Genomic DNA, 18,987 nt, shown 5'->3' on the forward strand with positions numbered 1-18,987 from the left:
TCCCACAATGTTTGAGCCAGGTGAATAAAGTGTGTAAGCAAGCTTCTACAAATTCATTGGCGAGTTGCTTCGGTTTTTCACTGTTATTGTTAACAGTTGAAATCCAGTTCTGTTGAATTGTCAGTCTACTTTGCTGCCTATTTAACAATTGATCCATCATCCGTTGCCGAAATGACAGAGAAGGCTCCCGTGGTACTCGCCAGGACAGTCCTGCAACAGTGTCTGCGCGGCAGACTGCAGATGCGACCCGCAGACGAACACTCCGAGGCAGAATGGGTTGAGATAGACCGAGGGATGGTTGTCTACGTCTGTTTCTTCAAAGGAGCCACGGACAGCATCCTGCCTAAGATGGTCTCCGCTCTTTTGAACGTGAGGCTGTGCGAGTCCGGCGCCGGGAAGCGCGTCTCGGCGCTGGAGCTGCCCGGCAGCCTGCTCATCGTCCCCCAGGCGACGCTGGGCGGAAAGGCCAAGGGCCGGGCCATGCAGTACCACGCCAACATCGGCAAGGAGGAAGGACAGAGGCTCTACAGCCAGTTTGTGTCCCTGTGCGAAAAGGAGCTGACGCGGGCCAGAGGGGAAGCGACAGGGAGTGGAGCGACGGAGCGACAATCCGGAGCGGCGGTGGCGGTACGACATGGGACGTACGGAAACAGACAGGTTCTGAAGCTCGACACCAACGGGCCCTACACTCATCTGATGGAGTTCTGAACCGGCACGAGAAAATACCCAATGCCCCGGGGTCATGTCAAATGGTTTCACACAGGGACTCAATATATTTTACTCTATAATCCGAGAGGGGTCCCCCAATTCGTTGTGCCAGGATGGCGAGCACAGGAAGACTCAAAATCAACAGGGGTTTTTGCCCACAATACCTACCTACAGTGGTGTGTTCTACCTTCAATAGACTTACATGATGAGTAATTTAACTTTTTTTACAAAAGATTTTGATGTCATGCTTCACATGACATCACAATCTCACCAGAGGCATGGACTGTGACATCACAATATCGCCATGCTTCACGAGACATCACAATGTCACCAGAGGCATGGCACCTCACAGCATAATATCCCATTATTACTAGTTAGACGCCCTAAGGACGAGAATGCTTGATGTGATATCACAAAATGTAGGAAATCCACAGGCACAGCATTAGCTATCGCCATATAAGGGTCGCCGGGATGGCACTCTAAATCAACAGGGTTTTTGCCCACAATATTCTCCAGAGGCACCTCTCTCCCACCTTCAATAGACTTGCATGATGAGTAATTTAACCTTTTACAAACGTTTCTTTCCTACTCCCTTTGCAGACGCCAATTTCCAACCAGGTTAGCCTTCTCAGTTACTATCAATAAAGGTAAGGCCAAGAAAATTAAAGAGTTGTAAATTCATATATGCGACCATCAGGTCGCAAATATGAAAACCTCCACCGGCTGTCTGTCTGTCTGTCTGTCTGTCTGTCTGTCTGTCTGTCTGTCTGTCCCTCCATCAGTCCCTCCGTCTGTCCGTCACGTCACACTTTTGGCCCTACTCTTATCTCCGGCACCGTTGCCCCTATCCATGCCAAACTTTGCACACACACTCCTTGCCTGCCAAACCACAACCTCCAGCCTGATTTCTCACATGGCCCTCTTCTAGCGCCACCATAAGGCAGATTTTTACCCTAAAATCACGCAAAGCGGTACACAGTATCTCTAAAGTCATGTCATCAACATGGTTCTGTCCCATTTCCCATATTCCCTCCTGATTGGCTATGATTGCCTTCTAAAGTTTGTGTATGCGACCTGATGGTCGCTTATCTCCCGATTAGGGAGTCTTACTGGTTTTCTAAGAGGTACGTTATGTGGTTTAATTTATATAAATGTATTTGTGAATTAATTTTCTCCATTGACTTTAAACATTAAAAGCTTTTCCCAAATATGGAGATGATCATATATGTCTGACATCAGAAACCACATGGGACTGACACAGTATGTCCATATATGGGCATTTCAAGATATGGGCTTAATACTGATGACATCAGGGATCTCCGTATATGGGCATATAGGGGGACAAGGACTGACACAGAGATCTCCATATTTGGCCATTAATTTATTAGTGAATTAATTATCACCATTGACTTGAATGGGAAAAATGTACCCGCGTCACGGCAAACACACTTCCAATTGCATCTTTCTAGTTTTAATGATCTGCAGAACCTGTCCACAATCATCTACCCAGTCACAGTGTGGCTTCCGGTCTGAAAGGTCAGTGGCAGACATCAGACATCTTCTGCACAAATTGGCATAGTTAGAAAATGGATTGTGTTGTGTGTTGCATCAGACCAGAGTTCTACAGTATATAAGGTGTCGAAGACAGCCTGATCAGGGGATCATAAGTGGAAATATGATAATATCAGAACGGTTTGTTATAAACGAACAGCTGCTGCGGCTCAGAACTGCCCCCTGTTTAAAATACCACCATAGAGACTGTAACAATATAATCATATCAATTCAGCTGCTCGAGCTTTGCGTAAGATGTCAGTGGTAGGATTTGACTTGGGCTATCAGTGCTGCTATGTAGCTGTAGCCCGATCCGGAGGGATCGAGACTATTGATAATGAAATCAGCGACCGGTGTACCCCGTCCTTTGTGTCGTTTGGACCGCGCAATCGGACGATAGGAGGAGCCGCAAAAAGCCAGGTCACAATTGGTAACAATTGTAAGAACACAGTACAGGGCTTCAAGCGTCTCCATGGCAGGCCATTCTCCGACCCCTATGTCCAGTCTGCCAAGTCCAGCCTGCTGTATGACCTGGTACCGATGTCCAATGGCTCGACTGGCATCAAAGTCACATACATGGAGGAGGAGAAGGTGTTCAGCATCGAGCAGATCAGCGCCATGCTTCTGACAAAACTGAAGCAGACTGCGGAGAGGGTGCTGAACAACCCGGTGGCCGACTGCGTTATCTCCGTCCCGATCTACTTCACCGACGCAGAAAGGAGGTCAGTCATGGACGCAGCCCGGATTGCAGGCCTCAACTGTTTAAGACTCATGAACGAGACCACTGCCGTGATGCTGGCTTATGGCTTGTACAAGCAGGACCTGCCTGCGCCTGAAGAGACACCCAGGACAGTGGTCTTTGTAGACCTGGGACACTCTGGCTGCCAGGTGTCGGCATGCGCCTTGAACAAGGGGAAGCTGAAGATCCTGGCCTCCGCGTTCGAAACAGAGCTTGGTGGGAAGGACTTTGACGACGTCCTGGTGAGCCACTTCTGCGAGGAGTTTAGAAACAAGCACAACCTGGACGTCAGGTCAAATCCACGGGCGCTGGCCCGACTCTACCAAGAGTGCGAGAAACTCAAGAAGCTGATGAGCACCATATCGTCCGACATCCCCTTCAACATCGAGTGTTTCATGAGCGACGTGGACGTGTCCGGCAAACTCAACAGGAGCCAGTTTGAGGAAATGAGTGCCGGGCTGGTGGCCAAAGTAGACGGTCCCCTGCGTAGCGTAATGGAACAGACCGGGCTGAAGACGGAGGACGTCCATGCAGTGGAGATCGTGGGTGGCGCCTCCAGGATCCCAGCCATCAAAGAGCGAATCAGCAAGTTCTTTGGCAAGGAGCTGAGCACCTCCATGAATGCAGACGAAGCCGTGGCCAGAGGCTGTGCCCTGCAGTGTGCCGCCTTTGAACCGAGCATCCAAGTCAGAGAGTTCTCCATCGCAGATGTTGTCCCATACCCCATCTCCCTGAGGTGGAACTCAGCGGCCGGGGAGGGACTGACTGAGTGCGAGGTGTTCCCCAAGAACCACTCTGCCCCCTTCTCCAAGGTCCTCACCCTCTACCAGAAAGAGCCCTTCGTCCTCGAAGCCTACTATAATGACCTTAAAGAGCTGCCGTACCCCACCGCCACTATAGGTCAGTTCTTGATCCAGAACGTGTTCCCCCAGGTGTCCGGTGAGAGTTCAATGGTCAAGGTGAAAGTACGTGTCAATACGCACGGGGTGTTCAGTGTGTCCAGTGCCTCACTGGTCGCGGAGGTCCTCGAACCTGCCGAGAGCGAGGAGGCCAGAGACGGAACAGAGATGGAACAGGCCGTGAAAGACGAAGTGAATGAAATACAGGTGGACCAGGAGGGCCACAAATCGCAGTATGGCAGCAACGGAGAGATGAAACGAGAAACGGAAGACGTGGAGACATCAGCGGAGGATTGCAAGCAGAAGGCAAACCAGCCCCAGCAGTCGAAGAAGCCCAAAGCGAAGACGAACACAGTGGAGCTACCCATCGAGATCACTCTGCACTGTCAGCTGGCCAGCCAAACACTCAATCTATTCGTGGAGAATGAGGGCAAGATGATCATGCAGGACAAGCTGGAGAAAGAGAAGCAAGACGCGAAGAACAACGTGGAAGCATGCATTTACGAAATGAGAAATAAACTGCAAGGTGAACAGGAAAAGTTTGTGAGCGAAGCCGACAGAGATGCGTTGTTGTTAAAACTAGAGGACATATATAACTGGCTGTACGAGGACGGAGAGGACCAACAGAAACAGGTTTACATAGACAAGCTGGCCGAGCTGAAAACACTAAGTCATCCTATCCAGGAGAGGTACATGGAGGCCGAGGAGAGACAAAAAGCATTCAAGGAACTCGGAAAACAGGTCCAGACGTACATGAAGATCATCGAAGCTTACAAGACGAACGATGAGCAGTATGAGCATTTGGACGAGCTGGAGGTGACCAGAGTGGACAAGCAGGTGAACGAGATCGTGGCGTGGATGAACAGCAAAATGAACCAGCAGAGCAGACAGGACCTTAGTCTGGAGCCTGTCGTCAGAGTCCAAGAGATCGAGGCCAGAATAAAGGAGCTCCACTCCTGTGACCCTGTGATGACCGTACGCAGGCCCAAGGGGGAGCCTCCTAAGGAGAAGATCAAGAATGGGGCAGTCAGCGGCCATGAGGGCATAGAGGATATAGATCTTGACTAATTCAGTTGTTACCGAACCTTTCTGAACCAGAGCCCCTCTCGAAACTCTTTAAAGTGTTTGCGGCTCACCCGTCTGACCACGTAACAAATTGGGTGGGTTGCTCTGGCTTGGATCAATGGAACTAACGTAGGCTATCTATACGTTATGGCATCACAATGAAAGCCTTTACTGAAAATAGCTGATGAACAAGCATACACCGCGCCACAGCACGGCTCGTTGCAAGCTTGTCGATCTGCTATTTTCATCAAAGTTTTTTTGTTTTCCATATATCCATAACATAACATAACACAATAGGCCTAAATGAGTTCCAGGTAATGATATTGAGGATTGGGGTCTTCAAGCTCTGTGATTGTCTACCTGAATACAGCCGTGAATCATTATCTGTACAGACATTGCTGGTCAGCCTTCTCATCATGTCATTCCCCAATACTTTTCTCCCTTCTCTGCTGTTAGTTTTGTACTTTTTCTGGTTTTCATGTGTCTAGGAGGTTGACAGGATTTCATTAGACCCCCTGGTCTGTTTGTTATGAGCAATTATGTATTCCCTTCCAAAAACACAGATAGTGACATCACTCTATCTGGAGATAATCATCCCCTCCCCCTTTACCATTCACCCAACACACGTGGGTGTGGCTAATTTCAGCTGGGTCACCACCCACCATGACAACCAGGCATACTTAATGAACTGGTGGGTGTGGCCAGATAAAACCTAATTGTAACTCTTTCTGTACACATTTTTGGAAAAAATCTTCCTCCTAGTTTAATCATAATACCTAATAATCATGTTTTAGGGGGGAAAAAATCTAGGCACATGTATTTTCTTTCCTGAACGTTTTCATTTACATCTTTTGCTTTCCATTTTCTCCCCATTTTTTCTTGGGTTGAATCTTTTCCCACAAAGCTTACAGAATCCCTGACATCACAATGCTGTTGGCCTGACTGATGTCACTGGCCTCCAAGTAATCTGGGAAATATTGGATACCTCAACTACTTGTATTGATATTTCACATCAGGTTACCATGGTTTTCCAATATTTCTGACCAGAACACTTGGAGGCCACTCTGTACAGTAGAGTCTAGAGCCATGTGGAGCTCCATATTTGGGCAACACTGACGTTATATTATGATGCAACATTTCATTCCCTTTGGCTTAAAAGCTGAGATGGAATCTGCAGTGTTTAACAGGACAGACGCAAATCCTCTATTTTCTGAGGCGGAGATATGACCATGGCGTGTTTGGCGCGTTCACTGTCACGTCTAAGCTCGGGACGTATGTCCGTGATCAACGCAGCCGCAGGGGCGTTCCTGAACCCCGCCAGGTCGACCAGCACGTCGGCGGGGAGGCTGGCAGACACACCGGGAAGACGAGACGGAAGGCAGCTCATCACCGTGGACGAGAAACTGGACATCACCACGTTGACAGGCGTGCCAGAGGAGCACATCAGAACGCGCAAGGTGCGCATCTTTGTGCCGACCAGGACGGCCACGCAGTCGGGGGTCAACAACACGGCTCAGTGGAGCATGGACTTTGACACCAGGGAGCGCTGGGAGAACCCTCTGATGGGCTGGGCCTCCACGGCCGACCCCTTGTCCAACTTGCTGCTGACGTTCGCCTCCAAGGAAGACGCCGTCGCCTTCGCCGAGAAGAACGGCTGGAGCTACGACGTGACGGAGAGAAGAACGCCAAGGCCCCGGGTGAAGTCCTACTCGGCAAACTTCTCCTGGGACAAGAGAACCAGGAGGTCTGCCAAGTAAACTGATGACGTTCCAAATGCAAGCTTGTCGATTTGTATTTATTATTTGTATTTGTATGACAAAAACAATTCAACGCCAACCAACGGAACACCATTTGATAGAAACTTTTTTCCTCCTTTTTTATATTAACCACTTGCCAAAAATAGCAGAGCTTGTAGATCGGCTATTTTCGGCAAAGAGGTTTAGTCTAGAGGGGGAAAAGAGCAGTAAAGAGTTTAAAGTCAAATTTATTAAGTATTGACGGTTCAAGTGGTTAAATATCTGAAAACACAAATTGACAAAACCCAAAATACACTGATGATTGTGCTGTCAAACAATGAAACTATATGGAAACTATGAAAAAGGTAGTGGGGGTCCCTGCTTCATCTCAGCTAAGGGGTCCTTGGCCTGACAACGTTGAAGCTAGACTTCGGTGCGTATGTTGGGATATCTCTTGAGCAGTGCTGTTGCTTGCTGGGAGGACAGGCGTCTTCCTTTTTGGATGCCGTCATTCTGCTCCGACTTGGACCTCTTGTGAGCCTGCGTCTTCTCAACACACAAATAGAAGGCCTGCGTCTCGCTGCTGCACGGAGCTTCCACAAAGCTGTTCTGCTTCCAGCAGGCCAGCATGATGGACATCTCTGTGATGCAAGAGGCCTCGCCTTTCTCCGGTTTACGATTGGCGACGGAGTCTTTCAGAACCAGCGGCCGGTTGGGTTTCAGAACGGGCTTTTTGTGCGGCCTTCTGAGCAACCGACTGACCTTCTCCTGGAGGGCAATGCCTCCTGGCATGGCCATTTTACATGTGCACCTAACTCGTGAACAAAACAGATGCTAATACGGTATAGTATAGTTGTATCTTCTGAAGAAGATGCAACGATATGTGTTGTTCAAGAAGAACATTGGTAGTCAGCTTTTAAGCCGAGCTGCATCTGTATTCTATATTTTGGGGAGACTGACATCACATTTGATGATGTCACATTTGCCCAAATATGGAGCATTCTATGTTTGGGGGAGTCTGACGCGTCATATATGATGACCTGAGATTCGACTGGCATTCAGCTTAAAAAGCTTGAAATGCTGAATACAGAGTTTGTATATGTATTCAACAGTACGATCTTTAGTTTTCACGACAAAACATGCTATCCCGAGTTAGTCCGTTTCGTAGGAGCGCGGCCGGCCTGTTTAGCCAGACACTACACCAATTATCCGCCTCAAGGCAGAAGCACGTGCTCCCCGACCTCGCCTATGACTACGGGGCCTTGGAGCCACACATCAGCGCCGAGATCATGCAGCTCCACCACGGCAAGCACCACGCCGCCTACGTCAACAACCTCAACGTCGCCGAGGAGAAGTACCGGGAGGCGCTCGCCAGGGGCGACGTGACGGCACAGGTGGCCCTCCAACCGGCGCTGAGGTTTAACGGAGGAGGCCACATCAACCACGCTGTCTTCTGGACCAACCTCTCGCCGAACGGCGGCGGGGAGCCGCGGGGCAGGCTGATGGACGCCATCCAGATGGACTTTGGCTCCTTCGAGATGATGAAGATGAAGATGTCCGCCGCCGCCGTGGCGGTGCAGGGCTCGGGTTGGGGCTGGCTGGGCTACGACGGGGAGAGCGGGAGGCTCCGCATCGCCGCCTGTGCTAACCAGGACCCTCTGCAGGGAACGACGGGCCTCATCCCCCTCCTTGGTATCGACGTGTGGGAGCATGCCTACTATCTGCAGTATAAGAACGTCCGGCCCGACTATGTCAAAGCCATCTGGAACGTCGTCGACTGGGAGAACGTTGGCGAGCGTCTCCGAGCAGCCAGCTCTTGCAGAGACGGGCCAGTTCACCCAACGGCCCCGGCCCTTACTTTACCCCCACCACCACCTTTTTGAAGCGGTGAAAACCGCTTCCAATGAATGGCTTTGTGTGTATCACGCCCATATATGGTCATTTCAGTCCAGAATGAACAGGCTTTTTCAAAAACAGAATGTCCGTTTAATTACCATATATGGTGATCTCAGTCCAGAATGAACAGGGTTTTTCAAAAACACAAAGTATGTTACCTTATGTCCATATATGGTCACTCCAGGCCAGAATGAACAGGTTTTTCCTGTCCCACAGAATGTCCGTTTAATTACCATATATGGTGATCTCAGTCCAGAATGAACAGGGTTTTTCAAAAACACAAAGTATGTTACCTTATGTCCATATATGGTCACTCCAGGCCAGAATGAACAGGTTTTTCCTGTCCCGTACGTGTAAAATATCAGTCCAGAATGAATAGGCTTTTTCAAAAAGCAAAATGTCGATGTCCCTCCCGGTTAAATGAATGGATACTTTGAGGATTGGTCAAGCTTCACATGATAATTTGGCCTTCAGGGTTTAAAAAATGTAGTAAGCCACAAATACATTCAGAATAGAGGTTTTATCTGTCCACCGCTTCACTTCGAACCGAGGTTTGATTTTTCCCCTATTCTTTACATATAGAGCCCAATGTTCTCACAATTAAAAGGAAATCCTCAATTTGGGGGTTTAGTATTTAGGAATGAACTGAGGATGGAACCTGCATGACATTCCATTTGTCCCCCTTTTGGTCAAGAAATTAAATCCCGATTCTGCACGCCATAGAGGTTCTAAGCACCTGCTGCAAATGTGATATTCATGTATTTAATGGAAAAGTAAAAGGTTATCCTATGCACTAAATGTTGTTTATTGAATTTCATAATTGATCATTTCCTTAGAATCATGTAGGCTAAACATGGTATTGTCTTTGGGTTACTGACAGTGGAAACCTTTGTTTAAGTCAGTCAACTCCAATGATTTGCAATGCAACAAGTTGCAACTGCAATAGTTACAACTACTTGCAACCATTTCCCCAAAGGCACAGGTCCAGACCGCTGATGTGTCTTGCAACTGGTCGCACTCGCAATTTGCGACTAATTTCATGCATAGTTGCCTCAACATCTTTCATGAAAACAGAAGTAGGCTACAATGTAATGTATAGTCAATACGTTGCCACTGCCAGTAATAGATGACAAACACCTAATATGGGAGGGAGGGATGAGGGAGTATAGGGTTTAAAAACCTAAGCAGACCATAACGTAGTAGCAGAACACATGAACACAGAGAAAGACACTGACACGGCCAGCGGCGTAGCCAGGATTTACCAACTGGCTAGGTCCCAAGCAATATTGAGACGTCTTAATTTTAAAAATCGCTTCATATTCGACTAAACTATGATCAAATCTAACTGTGGTGTCTTTCTTTGCTTCCTAGATAGCCGTGCATCGCCGCGCTGCACTGCGCAGCGCTGCTCCGCAAATTTAAACGAAATGGGTGGGCCTAGGCCTAGTCAGGCCCACCCGTGGCTATGCCGCTGGACACGGCCACACAGTACCTGGAGCAAAGCAGTGGACCGCAGACTGACAGCAGTCTGTCAACATGAGACTGCTGAGACAAATGTTACTTAAATCATCAGTTGTTTTACTTAACCTAAGGGGTGGGTGGGGACTGGGAGACTGCTGGTGAATAGGGCAAAATGACTGCAAAACTTAAAAAATAAATTAATAAAACAGCGGTCGCGCGTGCGCTCAAAATTTTGTGGAGCAGCCGCGGGCGCGAAGCTCCCTGCAGCACCCCCTGCTGCTCAGGGCTAGATCCGCGCCTGCATCCAAGGCACCCCTGAATGACATTCTTACCTTATAGAACCTTACATATTACGGTGTTACGGTACGTAAATATGCAAATCTTTCCCCCTGAGATACAGTATGTCACGAGTAAAGCTTGAGAAATGGTAGTTTTCATTACGACAGCTTGGAAATAACTTCATACTTGACATTTAACTACTTGAACCCCAGCATCCCTATTCTAGGTTTGGAGGTCCGCCTTAGAGGGTCTAAGTGTAACTGATGAATTCCAAATATTATCAAAGTAATCCGGAGCACCCTTGACTTCACGGCACCCAAGGGTGCCCTGCCACCCACTTTTAGAACCACTGCACTAAGTGCACAAGTCCTTTCACTGTCCATTAAGGAAATTAATGAATGACCATATGCTTTTCATTTAATTTCACATTAAATTAAAATGTGTAATAATATTAACCACTCAATATATACTTTTGCTGTATGTCAAATACAGTAGGTACAAGCTCTGTATATTGGCAGTTCTTGTTTTATGAATATTATAACTATATTTAATTCCATGCTTTTTTTCAACAATCGTCTCTTTATAAGGGTGCTTGCTCACTAATGCTCAGAATACGGTTCCATTTTTGTCGACACGCTCAGAGGTGGACCGTGGATAGTTTGATATAATTTGCCTATGACATCATCAATGGTAATTTCACACAGTAGACAGAGATGGTACCATCTCATAATGAACATTACTGACGACCTATTATGAAGATTAGGCTGAAAATGGGTGAAGTTCATTTAAGTGTTAAAGGAACAATACATTTTTAGAACAGTTTTTGGAAGACGAAATGTAAATGGTGCATTTATAGCGCTTTTATCCAAGGCGCTTTTACATAGATTGTGCATTACATTCACCCATTCACGCACACATTCATACACCGGCGGCGGAGGAAACCATGCAAGGCACCAACCTACTCACTGGGAGCAACTAGGGGTTCAGAGTCTTGCCCAAGGACTCTTCGACAGTAACTCAGGGGGAACCCAGATTCGAACTGGGAACCCTTCGGGAACCCTTCGTGCTCTAATAATGGTTTCTCTACCCCTGAGCTATGCCGCCCCTGACGTGTTGCTATATCAGTGATGATTCCATTTCTTCTAGTTTTTTACTATTTGTCGTCACCATCACAGTGCCAACTTACTACTGCCGTGCAGGTCAGAGGACCGCATTAACAGAGCATGAGTCTCGTTGGGTGTTATTCAGCTCTGCGACGTTGGAAGCACTGTTTCGTAAAAACAGTCTTCAACCAGTGTGTGGTGTGTGGTGGGGGGCCCAGACTGCGTCCACTAAGAGTAAGCTTTCAACTACCGTTTGACAGTTTTTGTTATTTTCGGATAAGACGACGGAGCTTTCCGGTTTTGCTAAGTCGGGGCGGAGGTAGAGGAACATTAGTGTTAGGGAGAAGTCCACTAATACTATTGGGATACTTTCAGACCATCTAGACCAGGGGTCTTCAACAACCCGAGGCGTTGTGCAAGAAGTTTAGGGATAAGGAGTAAGGCTAGGACGAAAGAGAGCGAGAGGGAGACAGACAGAGAGAAAGAACGCCATGTTCGTCAGTTATGTGGAATTTACCTTTAAAATACCTGTGGGGTCAAAAGACATCGCTCCACCTCACGGACACGCAATGACATGCGTGCATATGCGGGGGTTTGCACACTTTGAAAAGTGTGTGTGTGTGTGTGTGTGTGTGTGTGTGTGTGTGTGTGTGTGTGTGTGTGTGTGCGTGTGTGTGTGTGTGTGTGTGTGTGTGTGTGTGTGTGTGCACGCGCCCCCTGGCCTGTGTCCCTCCCCTTCAGCTTTGTGTGTTAGTCTAAGTCCTTTAAAGGGATATTTCACTTAAAAAAAAACTATCAACAAATAAAAACTAAACAAAAATGTTGTGAACACTGGCAGATGTGCGCGCGTGTCTGTGTGTGAAGTGTGCGTGTGTGTGTTTGTTGTTGTACATGACTGCAGCTACTGAGCTGGTGGTTCTAACCAGACAATGTTAGGCTGTACTGGAATCAGATGGATGAACTGGACATTGTCTATAACCAGGTGTTGTCTTGTTGTAGCCTACTGTACTGGGTTGGTTGAACTAGAATCATTGGTTCTATAACCAGGTTGCGTTCTTGTTGTACTGTATTGTACTGTATTTAAAATTTAGTTTTTCATCAAAAGGATGATAGAAAATGCTATGCTATTATTTACTGAAAAACAATGTAAAGGGGTAAAATAATTGACCTGACTAAAACGTTGTCGACTAAAACTAGATTAACTAAAATGATGCTGTCTTGGACTAAGATAAAGACTAAAAGGCTCGACTTTTAGTCGACTAAAACTTGACTAAATAAAGGCAGGATGAGGTTGACTAAATGTGATCAAATCTAACAAGGGCAATTGAAACTGGACCAAGACTGAAATTAGATTTAAAAAAATTGCTCATAAAATGAACACGATCGTGGACAACACGATGCAAACAAAAATGGTATTTACAATAGAAGGGTCGGGGGAAGGTAAGTTTAGGCTAAGTTTGCTGCTGCCTATATTGGACTCCACTGTCAACCCCTGTCTTCAGGGTACTGGTAATGCTAGTGTGACTAATGATATTTGAACCGTGTTGCTGATATTTTGTAGTCATTTGATTTTAAACTTCCCTTTACAGTTTTAAATTCTTTTTTTAAATTACACTACTCTATTATGTATATTAACCCAGTGCCATGCTAAGAGGCTGTAACTCCCTATAGGCCCAGGCAAACCTTTGCCCTGCATTTTCCACATGTGCCTTTTATAGTGCCACATCCTGTAAAACCCTTTATTTGACATTACTCAGATTCAGATTTTATCTAAATGTCACGCATTTCAGTACACATCATCTAGGCATGTGATCAAGACGGATATCTTTGCTTTTTCATATTCCATCCTGATTGGCTAAGATTGACATCTAAAAGTATCAAACTCACAAAATTCACCAGAACACAGGAAATTACATCACTCTGGATTCAGGGGGACCGCCTACTTAAGGTGGGGGTCTAATGTTGCCAGCCCTGTTGATCACTCAATACCAAACAATGCACGCCCCCCAACCAGCATTGCTCACCTGGAGGAGACCTGTGCTCGGAAGAGCACTGCTTCTATAGTTCACTATTAAGACCAACACCTAATATGGGAGCGAGGGAGGAGCTAGGGAGGAAAAACTTAAAACAGAATGACGTAGCAGCAGAACACATGAACACAGAAGGACACTGACATGACACACAGTACCTGGAACAAAGCAAAGGACACTGATAGACACAACACCTTGTGCAAAGCAGTGGACCACAGACTGACAGCAGTCTGTCAACATGAGACTGCTGCTGCTCACCCTGTTGGCAATGCCAGGTAGGCCTACAAACACACTCGCTAAACACTATAGGTAGGACTACAAACACCTTCAAACACACACTACATCAAGGGTGTTGGCATAACCTTAGACTTACTGTAGTTGTTAGAGGAACGTACGTATGTCTCCTTTTGTATGACACTGAACCCCCTAACCCTAGTTAGAAGCATTGTATAAAACACAAACGAGTATATATGAAGGCATCAAATGGCATAAAGAGAAGTTACAAGACTTAAAGGAGTAGTTCACCCCCAAAATTACTTTTTTTCTATTGATTACTCATGCCATGGAGAGTAGAGTTCAATAATATTTTTTGTTTTTTGTCACATTCCTAAGACAAAAACTTTATTCGAGTAAATTTACCCACATTGATTCCGGATGGGGACCCGTTTCGAAACGGGTCCCCATCCGGAACGGATTGGGGTAAATTTATTGCTATCACATTTTTTCTTAGGAATGCGACAAAAAAAAAATATATATTATTGAACTCTAGTCTCCATGGCGTGAGTAATCAATAGAAAAAAAGTCATTTTGGGGGTAAACTACTCCTTTAATATTAATCAATATGTTTGTTTGTTTGTTTCTTTCTTTCCGATCCATGTCTGTCTATTTGTCTAGTTATGAAGGCATCCATTTATTTTTTTAAATCATCGAAACCACGAAACCATATTTTTTTTTAAGTTACTTTTTTTTTTAACCCCACTATACTCTGTTTACACGGCCCGCGAGAGCGTCGCGCCGCCGATATTTACCATCCACTCCAATGCAATCCAGGATCTTTAGAGCTCATTTTCTCTGTTCCAAGCATATCCATGAGGTGTGCCAGGTTTAATCATGGCTAAATCGCCGAAAATAGGTCTTCTAAAATGCTTGGTAGCCAATAGCTAACTTCAAGCTAACTTCATCCTGTTCCTGTAAATGAACAGAGGAAAGTGTTCTGGTGCATCATGGCTGCGCAGGGCTTGTGCATGTAACAGTGTATCTTTATGATGAATTCTTTGGCCACTGGGCGCCCTCTAGTGGTGAAAGCTGGCACTGATAGGGTTAAGTAAAACATGTGAGTACTTCCACCACTGAAAATGGACACATTGAGTGTATGAATTGTTGCTGATGGGGTCCAGAAAATACTCTTGATTTCAACCTGACTAGTTGACTATACTTGTACTTGTAAATGTATAGCCTATATAAAAAATCACACTCGTGTGAACTGAGCGGTGGAGGCTGTGTGTGTGTGTGTGTGTGTGTGTGTGTGTGTGTGTGTGTGTGTGTGTGTGTGTGTGTGTGTGTGTGTGTGTGTGTGTGTGTGTGTGTGTGTGTGTGCGTGTGTGCGTGCGTGAATGTGAGTCTGAACAACAGCGCCCCTCCCTTAACATGTGTGGTCAGAAAAGGTTACTGCAGGCTACAGACACGGACGGACGCATACAGACAGACATACATACCCACACACACCGCCACGTATAGGAGCGTTGTGACCACCGCTCAAAAAGGGTTTGTCAGGGGTCAGACAGATGAGTGCAGCCTATCAGGATGTTTTAGGACTGTAGCTTCATGAAGGACCTACTAAAACATCCTTAACATTAATAGTGCTTAGATAGAGGAACTCCCACATTCACTTCCTACTAATAACACAATGTGTTTATTAAAGGGATATTTCACTTTCAAAAAAACTTTTGGTAATTTTATCATCTAATCAGGCTTTTATGAACACCCTGAACAGTTTTTAATTAGCTTGATTGAATATTTAGATATTTGATGTAAATGTTACCAGGCCCATGATCTCTCCCCACACACACCCATTGTAACTTCAAACTTCATTTTAACCATGATAGATTCATTAAAAACACCCATAATCTTTTCTGGTGACTCATATTACCCTCCTAATATGTGAGCAGGCCGTGTTTTTTCGATACCTTTTTTCATTTAAATAATTATTAAAAATAAATGAAAAGAGTTATCGAAAAAACACGGTCTGCTCACGTATTAGGAAGGTAAAATGAGTCACCAGAAAAAATAATGGGTGTTTTTAATGAATCTATCATGGTTAAAATGAAGTTTGAAGTTACAATGGGTGTGTATGTGGAGAGAAGCCCTACCACTGCTCCCTGTTGAAAGTGGAATATCCCTATAAGTATCTTTTAGTAGTGGGACACTGAACCCACTGAACCCAGTAAGTACACAGTAACCTTGGGCTCCCCACAAACAAGTACGAAACGAGGATTTGAGACGTAGAAGTTTCCCCCATACACAAGAGGATTTTTATTTAACTTTGTCAGCCCACGGCGGAAGACTGGTAGAGAGTCTGCAGTTCTAATTGCAATGGGGAGTTCATACCACAGTTTGGGGGCCAGGATGGCAAAGAGTCTAGGACGAGTGGATCGTTGTCCTGGGGTTTATAATGCTTTATAATGTCTAATTTCTTTGTTGCAGTGTCTGTGCCTGTGGAACAGAGTTCTCGACATGTCCTAGTGGGGCTGATTGTAGTACCACTTGTTGGGATTCTATTGACCATCCTGCTGTGTCCATACAGATCATCCAGAGGTGGGCATTACTATGGGGCCATTACATTTCAATTGCAATCCCTGACCACATGAAAAAGCAAACATTACATGAAAAATCAAATGACAACTTGTGTGGTATTTGCCTTTTCTTTTTACAGCTCTTCCTTGTGACATGTAAGTACAGTAGGCATATTGCTATCTGTGTATTGTTCAACATGATAGTATTTGGTTTACATCTCATCAAAAGAAGGACAACACTGCAAACCAAAACAATTGATTATATCTTGTTTATAGCACGTATAGACCCTTTGGAACTCAGGGAACCAATCAGGGTTCAGATGCAGACCAGAAGACCAATCAAAGAGGGGCTCCAGATGACGTGAACCTTCCCTTGCAGGACGGTCAGTCTTTGAACCAATCAAATCCATCAAACAACAAATCTCCTATTTTGGAAGCAAATTAAAGTCTAGCAGCTCAAGTACTGTATGTTTTTTATTTAGGCAATTAGCTAAAACTGAATCAAGACCATAACCAATTTGGCCACTTAACAACTCATTTCTTTACCTTTAGTCGACACAAGCATCTATGAAGTACTGGATCGCCCTGATGACTACGAAAATGGTACAGTATACTCAAGTATTCTCACGGCATGTGTGTACAAGTCACCATATGAGTAGTCACACAATTATGAGTAAAATCAGTTTGAATAATTTTTACTTTTTATAACATTCTGATGAGTCTGAGTCACAGTGATGTGGCACAGAGGGGCCTTTTCCACCAAAAGAACATTGGTTCAGGAACCAGTGCTGTTCAACTTTCTTGGAACCTTGGTTCGTTCTTGCGAACCGGCCGCGAACCGGCTTGCATTTCAACTTTTACGGTTCGGAACCAACTCAGTTCTCAGTGGAAAAGCTCACCTCTGGTTCATCCCATAGGTGAGAGAAAGAACCTGAACCGGTTCTTTGCTGGTCGAAAAGCGCCCAGAGTGACAGTGATGGGATCTCCATATATGGGTATAAAAGGGATTCTGTTAGAATGGTTCCATCACAGCATACAATATATTTTATACCCATACATGGAGTTCCCTATCTGAACCAGCCACACAGATTATGGGCCATGTCTTGGCCATCTGGCTAGTGATACATATCGATGACATCAGGGATGGGCATAAAAGGGATTCTGGGGAATACCCATACTGTATATGGCATTTTACATAGGTGATGTCACCTGTATATCACCTGTGATGTCACAGCGATGTGTCAAGGGAACCGACCCATAGATTGTAAAAATGTGTACACACACGGTCACGGAGACAAGCTGTGACATTTCTCATGGTAAACTGCGAACAGCGACCTTCGGTCGCAATAATCTCAATAATAATCTTTAAAAGACAAAGAATCGCCCAACGTTTTGGCAGCAAACTTCAGGGTCATACATACCCTGAAGAAGGCAGTTTGAAATGTTGGTTTCCCTCTACTCTACATCCTAAAAGAAATATTTGCAATTTTGTCACTATGGCCACAGTGTGCGGCCACTTCCTTGTCTTTTAAAAACAAAAATGGTTATACTACATTATAAAAATTGTTAATAATAAAACAAATATCTCCTTCTAGGTGCTTCTGCAACTCAGCAACATCTGACCCATGCAGAGGCGGCGAAGAAGCTGTTGTCTGTGAGGGAACCGTTCATTAAGGGAATCTCAGAGGCTACACTGCATTCTCTGCTGGACAAACTTCTGACTAAGGGTGTCATCTCTGATGATGAAATGGAAGCAGCCACAGGGAAAATGCTCCTCAGAGCAGACAAAGCGCGTTACGTTATTGACACGGTGCGGAGAAAGGGAAACAAGGCCAGTTCAGAAATGATCAACATGATCGATCAGCTGGATCCTTTCTTTGGTGATTTGCTGCAGTGGAAGCCTGCACCTCCTACGGAATAGCCTGACATGCTATTTTATTGATTGATTGTTTGTAGTTTTCTTTCATCTGTTCAGGTTAAAAAAACTACAGCTGGTTAACTCTTTGAGTGCCACCTTTTCACCACTAGAGGGCGCCCAGTGGCCATAGAAAATCCCATTTCCCATGCTGGTATATGCTGAAGCCCTGCAGCCATGACATGCCTGAACACTTTCCTTTGTGCATGTACAGGAAGAGGATGAAGTTAGCTTGAAGTTAGCTATTGGCTACCAAGCATTTTAGAAGATCTATTTTCGGCAATTTAGCCACGATTAAACCTTGCACACCTCATGCATGGGAAAAAAACAGAGAAGAATGAGCTCTAAAAAATCCAATGCAATCCTGGATTGCATTGGAGTGGATTTGTGCAGTTTGTTCACAGCTTTCAAACAAAAAAATCAGATTGGAAATCCGTTCAGGCATTCTTGAGATAATAGCCATTATGTTTTACATGTTATGTAAACAAACATGGCTGCCCTGTATGTTAGATGGGGTTGTATGGGGGTGGAACATGCAAAATCGTGATTGAAATCATGTTCACTAGATTTGATGGGGTCCAAAAAAAAAATTTCAAACATTTTTTTTTCAAAATATATATATTTTTTTATATCCCGAACTAGTTCGGGATAGGCACTCTGGGATGCGATAATATATCCCGAACTAATTCGGGATAGGCACTCAATGAGTTAAAACATGACAGGCTGCATACGGCTGACCTTATAGTACACAGTGATGTAAGCAAAACCTAAGTGGTGCTCAAACCTTTCATGTCAAGGACCCCCAAAATTGTA

The 18,987-nt window shown here is 45.3% G+C and overlaps 4 protein-coding genes across 4 annotated transcripts; all 4 read left to right on the forward strand.

Moving 5' to 3' along the window:
- Positions 1 to 171: 171 nt before the first annotated feature.
- Positions 172 to 708, forward strand: LOC308305550 (D-aminoacyl-tRNA deacylase 2-like; the record flags this gene model as incomplete). Its single annotated transcript, XM_080750362.1, has 1 exon — positions 172 to 708. The coding sequence occupies one exon, from the start codon at positions 172 to 174 to the stop codon at positions 706 to 708; it is 537 nt and encodes a 178-aa protein (XP_080606488.1).
- A 1,806-nt stretch (positions 709 to 2,514) lies between these two features.
- On the forward strand, positions 2,515 to 4,965 carry LOC308306243 (heat shock 70 kDa protein 4-like; the record flags this gene model as incomplete). Its single annotated transcript, XM_080751142.1, has 1 exon — positions 2,515 to 4,965. One exon carries the CDS (start codon positions 2,515 to 2,517, stop codon positions 4,963 to 4,965), a length of 2,451 nt encoding a protein of 816 aa, XP_080607268.1.
- A 1,226-nt stretch (positions 4,966 to 6,191) lies between these two features.
- LOC308306244 (NADH dehydrogenase [ubiquinone] iron-sulfur protein 4, mitochondrial-like) lies at positions 6,192 to 6,719 on the forward strand (the record flags this gene model as incomplete). Its single annotated transcript, XM_080751143.1, has 1 exon — positions 6,192 to 6,719. The coding sequence occupies one exon, from the start codon at positions 6,192 to 6,194 to the stop codon at positions 6,717 to 6,719; it is 528 nt and encodes a 175-aa protein (XP_080607269.1).
- Positions 6,720 to 7,837: 1,118 nt separating this feature from the next.
- On the forward strand, positions 7,838 to 8,581 carry LOC308306245 (superoxide dismutase [Mn], mitochondrial-like; the record flags this gene model as incomplete). Its single annotated transcript, XM_080751144.1, has 1 exon — positions 7,838 to 8,581. The coding sequence occupies one exon, from the start codon at positions 7,838 to 7,840 to the stop codon at positions 8,579 to 8,581; it is 744 nt and encodes a 247-aa protein (XP_080607270.1).
- Between the last annotated feature and the right edge of the window lie 10,406 nt (positions 8,582 to 18,987).

This window comes from Nannobrachium achirus (genome assembly GCF_963921795.1).
Source record: "Nannobrachium achirus genome assembly, chromosome: 20".
Lineage (NCBI taxonomy): Eukaryota > Metazoa > Chordata > Actinopteri > Myctophiformes > Myctophidae > Nannobrachium > Nannobrachium achirus.